At 37.3% G+C, this 18,437-nt stretch overlaps 1 protein-coding gene across 3 annotated transcripts in view; it reads right to left on the bottom strand.

The window, feature by feature from the left end:
• The window catches only part of ttll7 (tubulin tyrosine ligase-like family, member 7), a 70,479-nt gene that overhangs the window by 24,533 nt on the left and 27,509 nt on the right, over positions 1–18,437 (bottom strand). For all 3 annotated transcript variants that reach the window (XR_015867034.1, XM_088426261.1, XM_088426262.1), the window contains exons 10-13: positions 11,621–11,715; positions 9,753–9,900; positions 8,367–8,440; positions 3,252–3,387 (exon numbers count right to left, since the gene is read on the bottom strand). Coding sequence is in view for 2 of the 3 variants with exons in the window: in XM_088426261.1 (XP_088282387.1) it covers positions 3,252–3,387; positions 8,367–8,440; positions 9,753–9,900; positions 11,621–11,715 (453 nt within the window). In the remaining variant the exon portion in view is untranslated. The remainder of the gene's footprint in view (positions 1–3,251; positions 3,388–8,366; positions 8,441–9,752; positions 9,901–11,620; positions 11,716–18,437) is intronic.

Genomic DNA, 18,437 nt, shown 5'->3' with positions numbered 1-18,437 from the left:
TTTTGCCCAATTTTTGTTGCTGCAGCTTATATACCAATGCAGCTTATCGTCCAGAAAATTCGGTAGTTTTGCTGTAAAAATACATCCTAGAGAAACAAATGAAAAGTTCAATTTGATTATAATTGGAAACATGGTGCACTTTATCTATACCATGTTTTGTCTTAAGCGTTTTCAAAGTCATCATATTTACCTAATGGAAACATTTGTGGTCTACTAATGCTCAGCAACACGCTAACATAACCATATTAACCTAGCTACTAGCTATCTTTGCGTTAAATAACACTGGTTACTGAATGTACCTCCATTCAACTGTGTTAATATTGTACTAGCTTTGTTTTGCTTTTTCATGTAGCTATCAATCGTTGAATGCCAAAAGTTTTCTTTTTTTTTTTTTTTCAAACCTTAAATTATAAAAACTAGACTAAGTTGTCACAACATACAGTACCTCGCTGCCCCACAACGGGATGCGCCATCAGAAAGTTCAGCTGGCTACAGTCTGCCGTTATTTCCAACGATTCTTTGACATGGAAGCAAGAAGAAACTCTCGTTTTGGTTTGACGTGAAGGTGAAAGTAAACTGTTTCATTTATTTTTTCATTGGTTTATTGTGTCAATCAATAGGACTATTGTGTGGTCGAGTTACACTTGACTCACAACAATTGGCTTGCAATTTTTTGTTACCAATATCAATTTGAATGGTTTTTAGCAACCTTTGATTTCAAAATGTGTAAAATTTAGTTGACATCACAGTCACAATGGCCCTGCGACAGAAGCTATAACGACAATGTAGCCCATGATAAAAATGAGTTTTACACCCGTGATCTAGATTCATATGCACTCAATGAACTGTAACTATTTGGGGTACAGTGGATGCACTTCAAATACCAAAATACAGATTTTAGGTCATTATCCCCAGATTTGTTCCACAAAGGAATGGTAATGGGTGAAGAAAATGATGAACAAAAATGCTGTTAGCAGGTAATACCCAATATGGGATGATATTTTATAATATCTATCTAGAAGTTTTCATTATAAACATAAACACAACTTCTAAAACTCTAAAACTACATGAATAATAATTTACACATCAACATGGGTAACTTCTTTATGTGCCAGGGTCATGTTAAGAGTACTTTATATTGTGCAGGTAAAAAGTTGACGCTTCACTGTCTAGCGTACTTATCTTGTACCAGAAGACCAAGTCTGCAATTCTATTTTGCTTGTTGAGGTTTGTTGAAGGAGCAGTATTTTATATCTGTTCTTGGCAGCCTCTACTGTGACATTCTCTGCCTCCACAACCTGGCCTCCACATTGACACAGGACATTAATTTCTCCATTTATTTCCACTATAATAAAACTTGATTATAGCTTGTGGTTTAATGGCACCCAGTCAAGTTGTGGCTCACACACTACATAACTAATGTCATGTCAAGACTTTCAGGGAATTTTTCAAAAATCTAAAATTAGTTTTCTGTTTCTGGCTTATAGTCTTGAAAAATGGCCTGAAAATCGTTGTTACCATTCGAAAGTACAGTGTAGTTTCTTGTTCTAACTTTAACAGAGGAAATAATCACTCTAAATCTTAGCCGTGGAGACTTTACGTTCACGCCCAACCTTGACTGTTCAATATACACTACGGGGACTTGATCCAATTGGAGATGACTTTCATTTGGGTTTTGTTGTACTATACTCAAAAGGAGGATTTGATATGAAAAACAAGTTAGAAAAATATTCGAATAAACTCATGATTGTTTTAGGCCTTGTCTACACATAGTAGGGGTTCTTCCAAACAGGCAGTAAATGTCTCCGGGTACTGATGTCTGGAGTTCTTTCTGATTGGACACGTCAGAGGCAAAGTTCTTCTGATTGGACAGAATTTGTCAACACTACTGCCGCCTAGCGACTTGGCATGATTGTAGGTGAATGAAACCACACTGTGCTGGATTTCTATAGATGAGATTTCTTTAAATAAACGACGACAAGGGGGAGACTATGCAGGTTTAAATAAGCTGGTTGAATGTAGACAAGGCCTAATTTTATGACAAGGTTGAATTTTATGTTAAAAGGGTGATGGTCTTAAAAGGATACTTTACTCATTTAACCTTCTTCAGCAGTGAAAAGTTAATATTTTGTCCTTTGGTGACCCAATTATTTTTCTTTCATTTGTAACAGCCTCACATGTGCTCAGAGTTCAGCTAACAACCAATCAAGGCTCAGCTTGCTAATGTCACTTGACTAAATCCAGAAAACCACCAAAACAGGTGATCTGTGATTGGTAATTTGATGTCATTTTCAGTCAACAGTAAGAAAATTAGTTTTTAAAGGTATTAATTGAACATTAAAAATATGAATCAAGTTATAGATACAAATATAGACTTAATAGTATAGCGCTATAATAACAACATTTTTCAACAAAATATTAACTTTGTACTCCTGAAAATGGCTAAATAAGTCAAATATCCCTTGAAAATAGTTCTCCTGAATGTTTGTGCCATAATGTGTGTTCACACTGAACTGCTATATTCACATCCTTCAAAAGCTGTCCCTTCTTTGAGGACAGCCCTGTTGTAACATTGTGACTTTAATATCTGTCTACAGAGACTCATTTGTTCTTCTCGACTCGTCTCCATCCTTTCACACTTTGAACAAGATCGCATCTCCGAGTTTTGACTAAATGTGTGCATTTCCTCTGCTTGCTCTTGATTGGCATCGGTACAAAAAAATAATCTGCTGAAATTCCGCCTTCAAACACAATACCGTCTATAATACAAAATGTGACAGGCAAGAGGTGGATGTTTCAACAAAAGCTGCAATAGTTGCACATGACATCTCTGCCAAATCCTTTCAGATTGTGTGGTGTCAGTCCAACTGTCAAAAAAATTCTATTCACCATTCACTTTATCCGTTAACTATTAGTTATCAACTTTGAAGCCTTTTCACTAACTAACCGTCATGAAAAGGAGACAATAAAAGAGGAACAAAAGCCATCATGATATGTGGAAACTGAATTGTTTCCCTGATTTGAAAAGCTATGTGTACTGCATGAGGAAGCAGGGAGCTAAAAAAGCCAGAGTAAAAAAATAAAAGTTTCAGCATTACTTGCATGCAGATTATTGCTTCTAAACTCCCTAATATAATGCAATTTTCTTATTATACATGTTTGTGTCTGTATGGTGCAGTTTGCATACCGTATATGTTTGTGTGTGTCAGGGTGTGCACATTTTACATTCAGTCAAGCACCAAGATACATGCCTTCATTTGTTTCAGAGGATTATTCATTTCCTTCTGAAGCGAGGCAGCTCGCCCAGCGAGGAAGGTCTGAAAGGCGGAAGAGAGGAGGCTTTCATACTTCTCCAACAGCAGCTTGTCGTCTGGGGGGTAAATACGTCTGTTGGCCGCAGAGACACATACACAAAAAGAGAGAATAGCACGGACAGTGAGGGTGGAGTGCAGCAAAAGGGAGAAAGAAAGGTGAAAACTGAAAGAGACCATACTTTGCAAATTCTGAGCTGGAAAGAGTAGTTCACAAAGGAGACAACAAAGGGTGTGTGAGAGGAGGGAGGACAAGTGGTGACAAGAGAGGTTTGAGACGGAATATAAGAGATGATGGGATACGACTAAGAGTTTCAGGCTCTATCACATGATAGATTTGACCAAAAAGAGTCAGAAGTAGTAGGAAATAAAGTAATTCATTTCAATAATACGGCGAAAAAAATGAAAAAGCTGAAATGTGAGTTGCACAAACACGAGATAAGAAATGGTATACATAAACACGTCAAAAGTACAACACATACTTTCTACCAAATACTCAAGACTAAACTAACAGTGCACAATGTTTGTGTGAGGCCTGAAGAGATTAGAGAAAATGTATAAACCACAGCCTGCTTATCCTGAGACTACATCTCCCAACGTGTCTAAAGGTAGCAGTTGAGCCATCAAATCAAAACCACAACTAATGAATAAACAAGTACGGTCAATGTCCACCTACGTCGAGGCAAACGGGATTTGGTCACAAACAGACACCCTGAAAGAAAAAAAGATTGGAGGCTATGTATTATTAACACAGGCGCAGCTGTGACTACTTTCCAGTCTTTCCTTGGCCAAATGTAATCTGAATATAGATTACAAATTAATGTTTTTTTTGGGCAATGTAGTTCCTTGAGATGCAGGAGGTGTCATGAGTTTCAAAGAAGGAAATGACATCCTGTTCGCAGTTTGTAAGAAGTAAACGTCTACATTTAAATACCCCTAATGTCGTAGTTAAAACAAAAATCTGAAAAGGAATGCCTCCAAAGATGCAGAAAAACACTCTCATGAAGTCTCACAAGACGATCTTCAAATCTTGCAGGGCTGTTGGCCCAATTTTTGAATTAAGTCTAACACAAATTACAGTGTAAAAGTGAGTATGGGACAAGTTTTCTCTTTTTGGCTATTTCATAAAAAGCCATGAATCACAATAGTGTGTTTTCCATTAGCCCTCAGATTTGGGCAAAATGCACATAAGCTAAGTGATACACAGAAATATTGAAAAAGCATCCAAATATTATGAAAAAGGTTTTATGCTCTTGTGAGGTAGTTTTTGAGAGGTGTAGAAGTATTTTGGCATTCCCACTAATCATGTGGCCTTGGTAACATTGGAATTCAATTGGAAGCTTCCCTCATTCCCTGTGAATGCAGTGCAGAAGTACTCGGTCTACATGGCATAAGCATAAGGGACACACTGGAATCTGTGCAGGAAATAGGCATGTGCAAAGATGTATTTTGGAAATATAATAGATATCATTAAATAATAATAATAGTGCAATAATGCATGCTGATGTCATATTAATGAACAAAATACAATGACATCCATAACATATATCAGTGGAGCGTGGAATCTGTTGCATGCACTCAGATCAAGCCACCAAAATCACGTTACAGCACCTGCTCACAACTTAGACCTGGTTTTACCTGGTAAAAAACTGTAAATTCCGAACAATAAAACACACTTGATTAAAAGCCACAACTGGAGACCGTGGTAGAGTGGTCGTCCCCAACCAAGAGGCCGTGGGTTTGATCCCCAACCATTGTGACCATGTCAACTTGCTTGAGCAAGGCTCTGAGTCACTTGTTGCTCCTGATTCTGCATCATCAGTAGCTAAATGAGTATCGTTAGTCAGTGTAAAGCGCTTTGAGTACCGAAAGTAGAAAAGCATTATATGAGTGAAACCCCATTTACCAATGGCTAAATATAGCCATTGAAACTAATTTGCACATATATTGGCCATGGATTAATAGCTGCGGGTCTCCACATTATTAAATGGGATATTTTGGAATAAAGAGCTCATACAGAAGGTTTTATTTACCTAAAGCACCGTTTGACACGTCCCGCACCCAAAACAATCTGTAAAGCAGTTATACTGTAGCTATGCAGCATCCCGGAATACATATCAGACACTTAAGACGGCATCCCTCTTAGAAATTGCTAAATATCTTGCACTTGGGCCAATGCTCAATAAACTGCTAAAAATTCTTATTTTTGCTCTCATTTCCTAAACGTACAGCCACACTTCTGTGTTATTGTCTCTTTCTCTCACTTGCTCACGCTCTGTCATTGTCAACCAACTTCGGTGTCATGTTAGCGGCGCAAATAGGTGAATATAATTCAGTAGGAGGGCGGACTTAGTTTCATTGGTCCACTGTCCACTGGTCAGATGTGACTAGACTTTGTTTACAGCTTGAAATGCTACTGTAAAAATTCAGGGTTCAAAACATGCAAAAAAAAAGGAGTGGCTTATAGTCTGGAATTTATGGTACATTCTGTTAGCAAACTGTCAGGTGCTGGGGATGTCTATAGAAAATTACCAGTGAGGCGTATCTATATGTCCTGCATGTACAATGTGGTCAAATGGAATATAAGAGGAATATAAAAGGAATGCGGTGAGGAGATCATATCTCATCACTCATTTTTGAATGTGTCTAAAAATTGCTTAAAATACCGCAGTCGGTGTTTAACATTGTACAATTTACAATTGTACAACAAAATGTTTTTACTAAGAAGGAAAAAAATGTGTAAAGATTACTTTATTTATTATATAAAAGTTTAATCGTTCTGTAATACTGTAAGTCAGTACACTGCACACCAAAGTGTGTGTTTTTTTTTTAACTACTGCATTCATAAACCTTCATTTTGACTGCCCACGAAAGGCTACATTTTTTTCACTTCTTGGTAAATACACTTAAAACCGTCACTTTCTAGCAGTGAACAGAAATTGCAATATCAGAGAGAAATCAGAAGTTGTCGCTTCTCAAAGAGCTTCATAAATCACGATTGAACAGCAAAAGGCCACCACTTCAATAGTGGGTGTTAACAGCTCAATGTTGCACACTTTCCCTGAGCATATGGACTTCATTACCACAATGGCTGCAGTACTTTTAATACCAAAGCTGACATTACCATCTTCCAATCGACCTTTATGATTCAGATCCCATATATGTCAGACATTTCATTTTGGTAAATAGTGTCTTTCAGGTACCTATCTTACAAGATGTTAAATGGATGATGGCACCATCCAGCTGTCCCATCTGCACCTAATGATATAACATACAGCAACAGCCAGATGCAAAGTTGCGCAGTAGACAGACTCCAATTTTGTGCCAGGCAGTATATGAATACAAAATAATCATGAAAAGCGGAATTATGTACTAACACATACTATATAGCGCTTTTCTACCTCAGGTACTCTCAGCATCAAGAGCAACTGGGGGTTCGGTGTCCTGCTCAAGGACACTTAGACATGGTCACAATGGTCACAAGACAAGACAATATTGGGATTTACAATTATGCATACAATTAGGGAACGTATGAATAACATGAAAAAACATGTTTGCGACAGCTCCTCTTTTGGAAAGACATTCTATAATTTGTTTTGTTGTGACTTTTTGTCCATTTATCCAGTGCAATAGATATCTCCGTAATTTCTGTAACTTCAACACAGGGGCTGATGCATTTGCATCACATAAAACAAGTTTGATATCCTAACTTATCCAGTATTATTGTGACTAGTGGAAGCATTATACGCATGATTCAAACACGTAGCATGAGAATAAGCAGTGTAAAAATGGACTGATGAATTTATGTTTATTCCTTTATCTGTATGTTAGCAATGCACAGTATAGTTAAAGAAAAAAAAATCTTCCACTATAGATGGATGGATGGATAGATGGATAGATGGATAGATGGATAGATAGATAGATAGATAGATAGATAGATAGATAGATAGATAGATAGATAGATAGATAGATAGATAGATAGATAGATAGATAGATAGATAGATAGATAGATAGATAGATAGATAGATAGATACTAGAGTTGTGTATTAAAAATGGACTATGTTAGCATCTGCCGAGAATAGAGGCTTTAGATCTACCAGGCCATGACCATGCAGGAAGAGTCAAAATTAAATTTTAAAGCATTCAAATATTAGGCGAGTAGTTAGCACATCTGCCTCACAGCGCAAAATGTGCATGGTAGCTATACCGGAGACTTAATGTTCTTTTTGTCCGCCCTGGGATTGATTGGCAACCAGTTTGAGGTGTACCCCACCCAGCATCCAAAGACAGCTTGTATAGGCCCCAGCATGCCCGCGACCCATGAGGATAAGCGGTTAAGATAATGGATAGATGGATAGAAAATATTGAGCAACATTTCACTGTCTGTGAAGTCAAAAATGCTTGAAAATTAGACCTAACATTCGTAGGACCTACACAAACCATGTTTACAGTAAAATGAAATGACGTTTCAAATAATAACCATTGGGCGTTCAGGTTTTCAAGTTGTCAAACATCGTCATTCCGAAAGAAAGTTGAGCTTTCATTTAGCTCAAGTGAAAATGGTGCTGACTGAACACGCCGTGTGAGGGAAAGGTTAGAAGCAAAAAGACTTTACAAGGGCCAAGCTGTACATCAAAACTTGTTGTTGATCTGATCCATCTCTGAGGTAACAGTAGAGCTGGCACGCTGTTCTCCAAGGTCTCACTGAGTGAGCAGAGAGTATAATACAAGTGCGGGGGAGGAAGGATGAATTGAGGCAAGAAAGTAAAGCACACATACTGAGGCCTCTTTCATGTTGCAAAGGAAAGAAACTTGCCGTTAATGTAGACTTTCCTTTTTCTACTTTACATAATGTTGACTTGTAGATGCAATGCAATTGAATTCTTATGTCATTGTGCCCACAACACTTTCTGCTTGGTTGCTCTGGCACTACGTCTTTTCTCCTTGGAGAAATCAAAGAAATCAGATGGCCCCATAATTGTAAGTGGAGCAGACATTAGTGATATGGGTGAAGGTCCCAGAGGAAAACTCCTTGACAGTTTGCCTTTGCCTTACCTGTAGTTGCCCAGATGTTGTTTTTCATGCGCCTCCCTGCAGACCTGCTTGCGGACCTGCACCAGTCGTTCTTTCTAGGAGAGGATATAGCAAAAAAGATATGTTCATTCAGGTAAAGTTTTGCCTGTAGTCACCTACAAATGACTACAAGTCAATGGTACCCTTTAATATGGGTATTATTATGAAGGGAGGACAGGTTTGCACCGGTAACAGAGTCAATTAGGTGATATGTACATTCAAAAAGGTGGCACCTGAATGCGCACCTTCAAACATCATGTCCCTTTAAGTATAGGACTCTTTCATACTACTTGCTGATTACTGCTGTGGCTCATTCAAATGCAAATCAAAGAGGGTGCGAGGCGTGAGGCAATAGCTATAGCTGAGAAAAGCTCCCTGACTGAAATTTAATTAAATGGTGTACTAGTATACTTGTCTTGGAAAAAATTAGGCTTTCAGTTTCTCTAAAAATGTAAATGTGAGTTTTGGGGAATGAATTGCAATGTATTTAATTAGTGTCCTTGATGAAACTTTTGAGTACATACTGACAAGTGTCTGAATGAAAAAATATCTGAGGATTTTTTTTTTCTGATCCATACATTTTTCGATTATGAACACATGCTAACTCTAAAAACAGTTGGATCGAAAATAAACTAATAATAATAATAATAACCCTATTCATGAAAAAGATCAACTGCCACTTGGGTAATTTCAACACTTTTATTTAAGATATTTATCTGACCAAATACTCATGTTGTTTGGTGCAAAACAACATAACGTGTGTGTTGTTGTTTTTTTTTTGTATTTTTGAGTTGTATTCATTTGAACCAACTTTTGGATACAAATCACTGAAAAAAAATGGTTGGAAAAAATCAAAGATGGATCAATTTGGATCAGCTTGGATTCATTCTTTATTTTTCTTTTTTTTGGGGCGGGGCAAAGTTTGACACCATATCATTTGTATCACTAGACACAAAATGTTGGGATCAAACACTAAAATACTGTGTGAACGAGTTGGGTCCAATGAATGATCCACAAAACAACACATAAATATTGTTTAGGGATATTTATTTCACACAATGTTTTTGTTGTTTTGTACCAAATAATCTCGATTTTCTTTAGTTGCTTTGTATAAAACAATACTACTTGGGTCGACTTGACCTTTTTTAACCCACCTGTTTTTATTGTTCCGCAATAGTATGTGGCAATATGTGGAGTTATTATTTTGGTGGAGAGCATTTGTAATTTGGATTTGAAGCATATTTTTTACACCAGTCTTTCTGGCACACACTGTAATTCTCCAGTAGAAAAAAAACAAAACAAACAGTAATGATTTTTTTTTAAAAGCCTTAAACTACATGTAAATGAAATGTTTTCTCTGTAACTCACAAGCTCTTCACGCCTTCGCTCTAGGGTGTGACGCTGTCGCTCACGGTCTGATGTAGCAGCCGAGAGTTTTTTTCCGGAACCTTGCCCGTAGAGTCGCCTCTGGGCCTCTGCTTTTTGCTGTGCCAGGTTGCGTTTTTTATCACTGGCTCTACATCAACACAAACACAAACTCAATGTTGACTTAAAAACAAAAGGCGCTAATACAGACACCTCCACAAAGTATTTGTTCAAAAACACAAGAACATATGATAAACTCAGGGGTTTTTTTGTCATTGAATTACATTGAATGAGATACAACACAATAACTCTTTCAACATTTTTATTTGTAACTCTCATATATGTGTCAAATTACATTAGATTTAAAATAGTGCTGCCAAGTGAATCAATTTTGTAATTTCTAATGTTTTTTTTTATTTTTTTTATTGGATATCTTTGCACGTGTAAACTCAACTGAATATTTGCCTTAGAGTGATAATGCAACTTAGTTGCACGACAATCAACTATGTCACAAAGACACAAACACAAAGAGAAGATGAACACGTCCAGACACCTAATTCAAGTAGGCTGTGTCTTGTCTGGAGAAAGGGCAATTCATTTTAGTCAATCGCTAGCCCTTTAAATTGGATATTGAGTGCCGTTAGGGTGGGGACAGAGGTTTATCAATGTCCATGCCTGGCCGGGCCCGGATTGATCCCACATTAATACAGCTGGTATGGCGAGCGGATTTGGGGACAGAAAGCCCTCCCTTTGGGGGAAGTGAAGCCTTATAAGGGAGAATCGAGTGAGGCAGAATAGAACAAAGACCATAGTACCTTCAGCATGGGCATACTGTAAACATGTTGTCAAGTGAAAAAGATTATTTTCACCACCACCACATTCAATGTCCTACAATTCATTTGCCATGATATAATCAAAATCTGCATTGAATTTGTACTGCAATCACAGTGCCAAAAATCAACCAAGATTGTTTAGCTTTTGAGCTCATTTTGATGAGGCATTTGTTTGGACCTGCTGAGCCGATGGATGAAGTGATTTTTTTTTTTCATCCAGTGCGATTGTTGTAATTCTCACAGGAACTGACCCCTCAAGATCTATTCCACATGCAATCAATAATTTGTTTGTGTGCGTGACTTCGGAAGCGTGACTGGCTGTGGAAGCCAAGTGTACAATGATCAATTCGTGGGCAAGTTCATGACCCAAAGTAGGAAAAGAAGGGAACTTCCTCAACTGACTATGAAGAAAATTAACAAATAAGTTAAAAATCGTGTTTCTGTATGGGAGAAAAGCTGGTAGCGTGTGTGGTTAGCATGTTATGGGTTTGACGCACAGCTGAGATCTTTTTGTATGCGGTTTGCATGTCTACAGTATTTAGGTTTTCCAAAAAGTATTTGAAAACTCCAGTTTTTGCTCCAGTTTCCCTTGGGTGGGATGTGTTGTCCTGATGTTAGTTCACAACAGCACATGACAGTAATAGATGGTATGACAACAACTTTAACAATGCAGTGTTTAGTACCTCCAGCAGAAGTATTGATTTTGGACATGTGAGAAATGTACCCTAAAGCAACAATACAGTATAAAGCTTGTATAAATATAAAGGTAAACAACAAACCCTGAACAATTTTTCCAAATAAGAATACAAATAAAGAGAGCTTCAAAGTATTTGTATGAAGAAGCATACTATTAGAAATGATTTTACAGTACATACAAAATACAGTGTACAGCTAGTTGAACAAGACAGTACACAAACTTCAGATCTATTTGTTTTACTAAATAAAGAACACATGACAATTGAACCTCTAAAGTGTGAAGTTAGCTTTTCACTTGAAGCATAAGGAATCCCTAAAATGGACTGTGTCAAAAAACATTACCTAATGTTGAGTAGTTTCAAAGCGTTGAGCAAAACTCCTTTCTTGACTTCAAAATCAATCTTCAGATCTGTCCCAAAACTTGGCGCTCGATTGATCTGTCAGAGAGAGTAGAGTGAATATATTTATATATCTTTATGCTTCAACTACTTTTGTCATTCAGGTCATTGTCATTTGACTATTGCTTTCCTTTTTCTCAAATAAATAGGCAGACATTGTAGGCATTCCAAAGGGCAGCTCTGAAAAGTTTTTGGTTAAAGTAAAATAAGAGTGATGAGTATATATCTTGTTATTTTTTTTTAGTATAAACAGTGTTTGGGATGATTTTTTTGTTTGTTAGTGTACCAAGAAATTATCGGATTATTCTCATATAAAATAGGTTCTTTAATTCAATAAACACTGTTATTTGAGGAGGAACAAAAGGAAAATTACTTAGAAAAATAATGATCCTTTAAAAAAAAGAAAGAAAAAAGAAAGAAAAGTCCAGTCCAATGTCATGTATTGCGTCAGGGCGAATGCAAAATACTGTATAATGAATAAATGTTGGATTTCACTTCATTTTCTTCTGAGATAGAAATGAAGTCGTTAAAGGGCACCAAGGTCAATGTTTTCTTTTTTACTTAGTTGCAGGAGTTTTTTCTATTTGATCACTGAAGGTGCAGTGGTTGACTAGCCTGACATCTGTGCAGGAGCGTGCCTTCGGTTCCCATTCATTGATGGTGTGAATGCATGTGAATGCTTTTCTTGCTTCAAATGTGCATCGATGATTGTAAACTTCTAAATACTGTGACCCTGAATAGGATAAGCGGTAACGAATCTGAGACAGGTATCAATTTACTGTCAAGTTATTTAAAAAGGTAGTAAAATTAATAATCGTCATCACTATCAAAATCATCATCATAATAATAATAAAAAAATTAAATAATACAAAATCATTCCAGGACCTTAGTGAGAATAAATGGTGAATTAATGAATAATGTATAATATAAAATATCATCCTGAGACTGAGCTTATTTATTTGTGTTTACTGTTTCACCCATTTTGTGTTAGCAAAACAGCAAAGCTGATCATTTTCCACTCAAAAATGAGACAATCTTTGAAAGGACAACATTTCCTCCACTGAGGACACTTGGATTTAACAGTGTTGCTCAAATGAGTGACAAGATGTAGGCCAAAAACTAGAGTCTACTACAGTGGACACATATGAACAGGCTGGGTCTTAGGAGGTTCTATTATGAAGGCAAAGGCATTTGAAGCCTATAAATATTTACCTTAGAGTAGAATTTTAATAATTGTTATTAAATGCCAAAAACACAGAATACTTGATGGTGTTTTAAAACCAATTTAAAATAAACACTGTCTGGCCATTTTAGGGTGTAAGGATTGAAAAAAAAAAAAAAACAAAATAACAGGCAAACCATTTTATAAGCATTTGCAGCATCAGAATAAGCTTACACAAAGTGAATTGTACCTTGTGCCATCTAACGGAAGAGCAATTTGTTGCCCTACCATGTGAGGTTTCTGACATGAGATTTGATGACAATCAATTATTTTTTGACGTTTAGATACATTTAGGACCTTAATGATGATAAAAAAATATAAAGAATTTGAGAGTATGAATAGGACAACCATATACTTGTTAACTTACAACTTGTTAACATGCAAATTTATGAGTTTGTGATGATTCCCATAATATCCTCTAAAAGGTGAATGGATGGAGGAATGACATGCATCTTAGTCACAAAAAAAAAGTCCCATCACAAACTAGTAGCCTGGTCGATTTTTTTTTTTTTGTCTGAAAAGAAGTTAACTCGTCCATGTTCCCTTTTCGTAAAGTTGTTAACATAAAATGCTAGTTATATTGCAACAATGATCTACTTTAAGAAAAAGAACTGTAAAGAACTGTGAACTGTAAAGATTTTTGAGAAACGGCCCTTTTACAGAGATGTGCAAAGTCCCTGGCACTCAGGAACTCTATCCATTTTTCTTCCTCCCCTCAACGAGTCTTTACTAATCCTCACACAAAGGTGCTTACGGTGCTGTGACGGATTGGAGAACAAAGCTGTATAACGATATTTCACAAGCATAACCAAGCTCCCAAGAACTGACCGAGCCAGGTAGTGGCCAACTTGAGAGAGAAACAGAGACAGAAAGACAGAGATAGAGACAGAGACCATGCCAGCATAAAAACGTTAAGTGAACTTGTGTAACGGCCATCTCCTTTGACACCAAATTGTTTTTCATCAAGGCCCTTTGACATCTCAGCAATTGCAATCTACTGATCGATACTTCGTTTATTTTTTTTACAGTGGTCAAACATTGCAAAAGCTTGTATTAAAAAAAAAAGTATCCAAAAGCAGTGCTCTCATTAGCCTGCGTCCATGAGTCCTAGACACATAATTTTTCAGTGATGCATCTTTTCAAATCAACCTGCATTTATCAGACACGTCATTTTTTTTTAATTACCCCCCCCACCCCCACCTCCAATCAAATAGATTTGCTAATCTATTTGGTCTATTGGTCGGTGTTTTTTCTATGCAGCAAACATTAGCTAAAGGTTGCTGGATGCGATAATTGGCCTAAGCAAAAAATGTGAAAAAAAATTGATGCCTCTCTAGCTTCACTCAATAAAAACAAAAAAATAAAACAATCAACAGATAATTGCAGATTCTTCTGTGTAGTAAGAGCAGAGCCACGTTTGGAGCAAGAGTACCTTTCTAAAAGAGAGAAAAACAAAAGTTCTGTTTCTATTTAAGCTCTTGCTGATATGACAGGCCTAATGAAAAGACATAAGACTTTAAAGTGCCTATAGGAAAGAGGCAGACTGGCTGTGATCCCAGGGACGGTTGTCTCGTTACTTGTCTTCGTCTCTTAGTTTGATTTGTGGTGTCAAGCTGTCAAGGTAGACTGGCATGGCAGCCCTCGCTGCGCCTTGCTTTGCTCTCGCATAGTCTTACTCTCAAACTGCCGCACTCACTTAGTTTCTCAGTCTCCTTCTTGCAGTCTTTCAGCCCATTTTCTGCCCACTGTCTGGTTGCTACCTTATTCATCTCTCCGTTTCCTTTCCCTGGCAGAGGAAGTCTGGCCAGTCTGGTTCTAATGAACCCCTGCTGGCTCCCAAAGCCCCCACTCTGATTTCCTTAAGTGACTCTGGCAGGATCTTAGAGGAGCCCTTGGTTGCTCCAAGACGCATTCAATAAAAATGTCAGATGAAAAGATTAGACGCTTTTTAGTCCAGCTTTGATTCCTTTTAGCATCGGGCGTGGCATCAATGTCACCCAAATATCATTTAGTCGGCCAGTAGCAAAAGCATGCGGTAAAATACGTACCGTGTCAGTAACATTTCAGGGGACAGCTTTGTCCTCTTATGATCACTTAATTATGCATGACAACATCAGAGGCAGAACCATGAGGGAACGCTGTACAATAAACTGAATTTTTAGAAATCAATCAACAATCGCCCAACCACGCTGGGGTTATGTTCCAAATAATACCAGCAATAAAGTTAATCCATGGAGTAGAGGATGATTTTTTTTCCTTGATTTTTAAGTTTTTGTCAATTTGTTTATTAATTTTTATTTTATTTTTTTTCTTGATTTTTAAGTTTGTGTCTATGTGTTTATTTTTTTTAATTATTTTATTAATTCCTTAGTTATTCTTTTTTCTTGTACTATTTGTTTTAGTTCATTACATTTTTTTCTGTGATATGTCGTCGTATGCTTTGAGATATAGGCGAATGTAGGGCGACACACAGAGTGGTTAGCAAGTACACAGTTCTGAAGCAGAAATAGAATCATCCATGCAGAAGATCAAAGTGTGCAAAGTACATTTATAAGGAACAGTAAGCAGATCTAGATGATGTAAAGTTGGCCGGGGTGATCATAGATCACAGCTGTGAAGTGGGTACTTGGAGACTGCTCTCCACCCTGATCGTCCATTCCATCCATTTTCTAGAGCCGCTGATCCTCATGAGGGTCGCAGGCTTGTTGGTGCCTATCCCAGCTGGATTTGGGCAGTAAGCGGGGGACACCCTTAATTGCTCGCCAGCCAATTGCAGGGCACACAAACATTCACGCACCCAACCACACCTAAGGACAATTTATGTCCAACCCACCTACCATGCATGTTTTTGGAGTGTGGGAGAAAGTCAGGGTGGCCGGAAAGAGACCACGCGGCCACGGGGAGAACATGCAAACTCCACACAGGAAGGCCGGAGCGTTCCCATTAAAGCTTTTTCAAACTTTGGGTTAATAAATGTATACTGTACATAGTATACCCAGGTAACTCTAATTAGTCTTTCAAAATAAACCTTTAGTGGACATTGATTTAGTGTCTGTGCCCTACAACAACATGGCCATGGTAATGGCCCAACACCAATCAGCTGCTGTCTTTTCCAAAACAAATCACCATCCATTCTATGTCTGGATTAGTCGTCAAACAAGTGCAAGGTCTCCTCTTGATTAACCAGTTCAGTAAAATTCCTCCCTCATATTATTCTAAGCAGTGTGTAAACAACCACTGCTTTGACAAGGTCCCCTTTCTGTTGTGCACAAAAGAGGGTATTGGCACAGTCCAACCACTACCAGAATGAAGTGTTTGTTGCAGAGCAATAGTGGGAAGAACAAGAAAACGAGAGCGATTAAGCAGAAGAGCGACTACACAGCAGATAGATGAAAGACACTCATTTACACTGGATATTATACGTCTATACACCACAGTGCCTATGCAGGTTCTTGCGAAAAGAAGGATAAAGGAATCAAATAAACCACTTCAAAATGGCAACGGGTAAAGTAAATAAAAATATTTTTACAATAAAAAATGTGGTAGCACAATTATGCACACCCTTTAAAAATGATTTAAATTATGTTTAAAGTGAACCAATCAGATTCAAACTCATCTTAAGTGAGAATCACATCCACGTGCCGCCATTTAATTCATTCACTGCTATTAGTGACAGTTATAGACATCAAAGATTCATTTTTACCAGGCTGGCAATGAATGTGTTAACTCATTCCCTGCCATTGACGGCTACAGATGCCAAAAATCAGTGTCTACTGTCAGTGAATGAGATAAAGTGCTTTGATTAAACGTCACCAAAAAAAAAAAGAAGTTTGGATGTTCTAGTGGTCCTTTCCAGACAATTTTCTGCTTTACAACAGAAGTGTGAAAGTTATGAGCAAACAATGTCTGCTTTTTTGAACTGTTCATAATTCCTTACATGTTGACGAAGGGGCCATTTCCAGCTGAAGAAAATCCACCCCATGCTGCAACCACCATGAGGAGCAGTGTTGTGTTTGAGCCAAGCATACCTTTTGGAATTATGACCAAAATCATCTTCTGTTAGAAAGCAAAAAAATATTGTAAGGAACACTCTTCGAGAACTATTCAACTTAATTGCACCAGAGGCACTTTAAATGGTGGGAGAAGTGTGCTGACCCCCAAATATCCAAATATTGAATGTAAATTCTAAACAAAGTCTTATTTTAGTTCTCTTATCCTTTCTTTTTTTCCATTTGAGTCATATAAATTATGGTTACATGCTGAAAATTTATGAAAGGACTGCCATTTGAACTAGAGTGTGTGGACTTTTTATATTATGCAGGTTATGGACTTGTTTTAACCACCTTAATCAACTGCTGTTTCTGTTTGCCGATTTAATCATTGTGCAGCATTTGTTTTTTCTAATCCTTTAATCTTTACGTTAAAGGCATTTCACATGAAAGGGAAAGCATTGAAAGAAGACACTGGGGAGCTGAAACTTCACTCAGATGGCGATATGTCATATCATGGCAAGAAAACTTAGTAATTACACTACAAGGTGTGTGCCATCCAATGACTAAAATATTGAGAATTATGTGAAAGAAAATGACCCAAAAATGGTCAAAATACTGCACAAAGGTTAAAGGTCAATGTCATTGGGTTGCTGGTAAAGGTCCTGTGAGTACACAAACTAATGCTTAACTTTCTCTGAGTACACAACAAATGCTTAACTTATATTTTACTTCTAAAAAGTAAGCACACACAACAGTGAGATACACAAATAAAATATATCAAGATTGTAATATTTAGTTACGATAGGTACTCCAACCCAATGCATTCGCACACAACTCTATGTCCGCTATTTACATGCAGTATTTATCTTCCGCTTCCAAGACGTGCATGCACACAGTCACACTGTCAGTGGCATTGCGACGCATGGTGATAAATGACTAAAAGCTGAGGTGTGTTTTCAAGTGCTCCATATATGAGGCATATGCAGCCCTAATTTGATACTTATTCTATGAAATAGTCATCTAAGAGGAAAATGGATGTGGATAGATGCAGGCAGTCCCATACATCATTCTAATTATTCCTTAATAAACCTCTTTATGATCTGAAGGGAGGCTTGTAAGTCTCTACTGCCACCTACAGCTTAGAGTGAAAAAGACAATTTCTCCATAAGAGCCCACGAAAGAAAAAAATCAATGAGCATTTAAATAACAATGAATCCCGCTAAGTGCAGCAGATTCATCAAAAGCAGAAGGAAAATTAAAAAGAGAAGTGGGTATTATAGTAAAGATATTAATATAAAACGACATTGTGAGTAATTTTTCAACCACTGCAGTTCAATACATTGAATGAGGAAAACTTACAGTACATACAGGAAGTCACGGTGCCACAATGAATGCTGGATATTTGAGGGATTGGAAAACATCTTAAAAGCTGTAAAAGCTCTAAATATTCCTCCATAAGATTCAATGATTTGCTTATGGTTGCTCTTCAGATTTACAGTTGTATGAACACAAACCTCTAACCTCACAACGGATTCAACTGCACAGAA

This window comes from Hippichthys cyanospilos, chromosome 10 (assembly GCF_059441005.1).
Source record: "Hippichthys cyanospilos isolate Australia breed blue-spotted pipefish chromosome 10, RoL_Hcya_1.0, whole genome shotgun sequence".
In the NCBI taxonomy this organism is placed as follows: Eukaryota; Metazoa; Chordata; class Actinopteri; order Syngnathiformes; family Syngnathidae; genus Hippichthys; species Hippichthys cyanospilos.
This window is presented reverse-complemented; position numbering and strand designations above follow the sequence as displayed.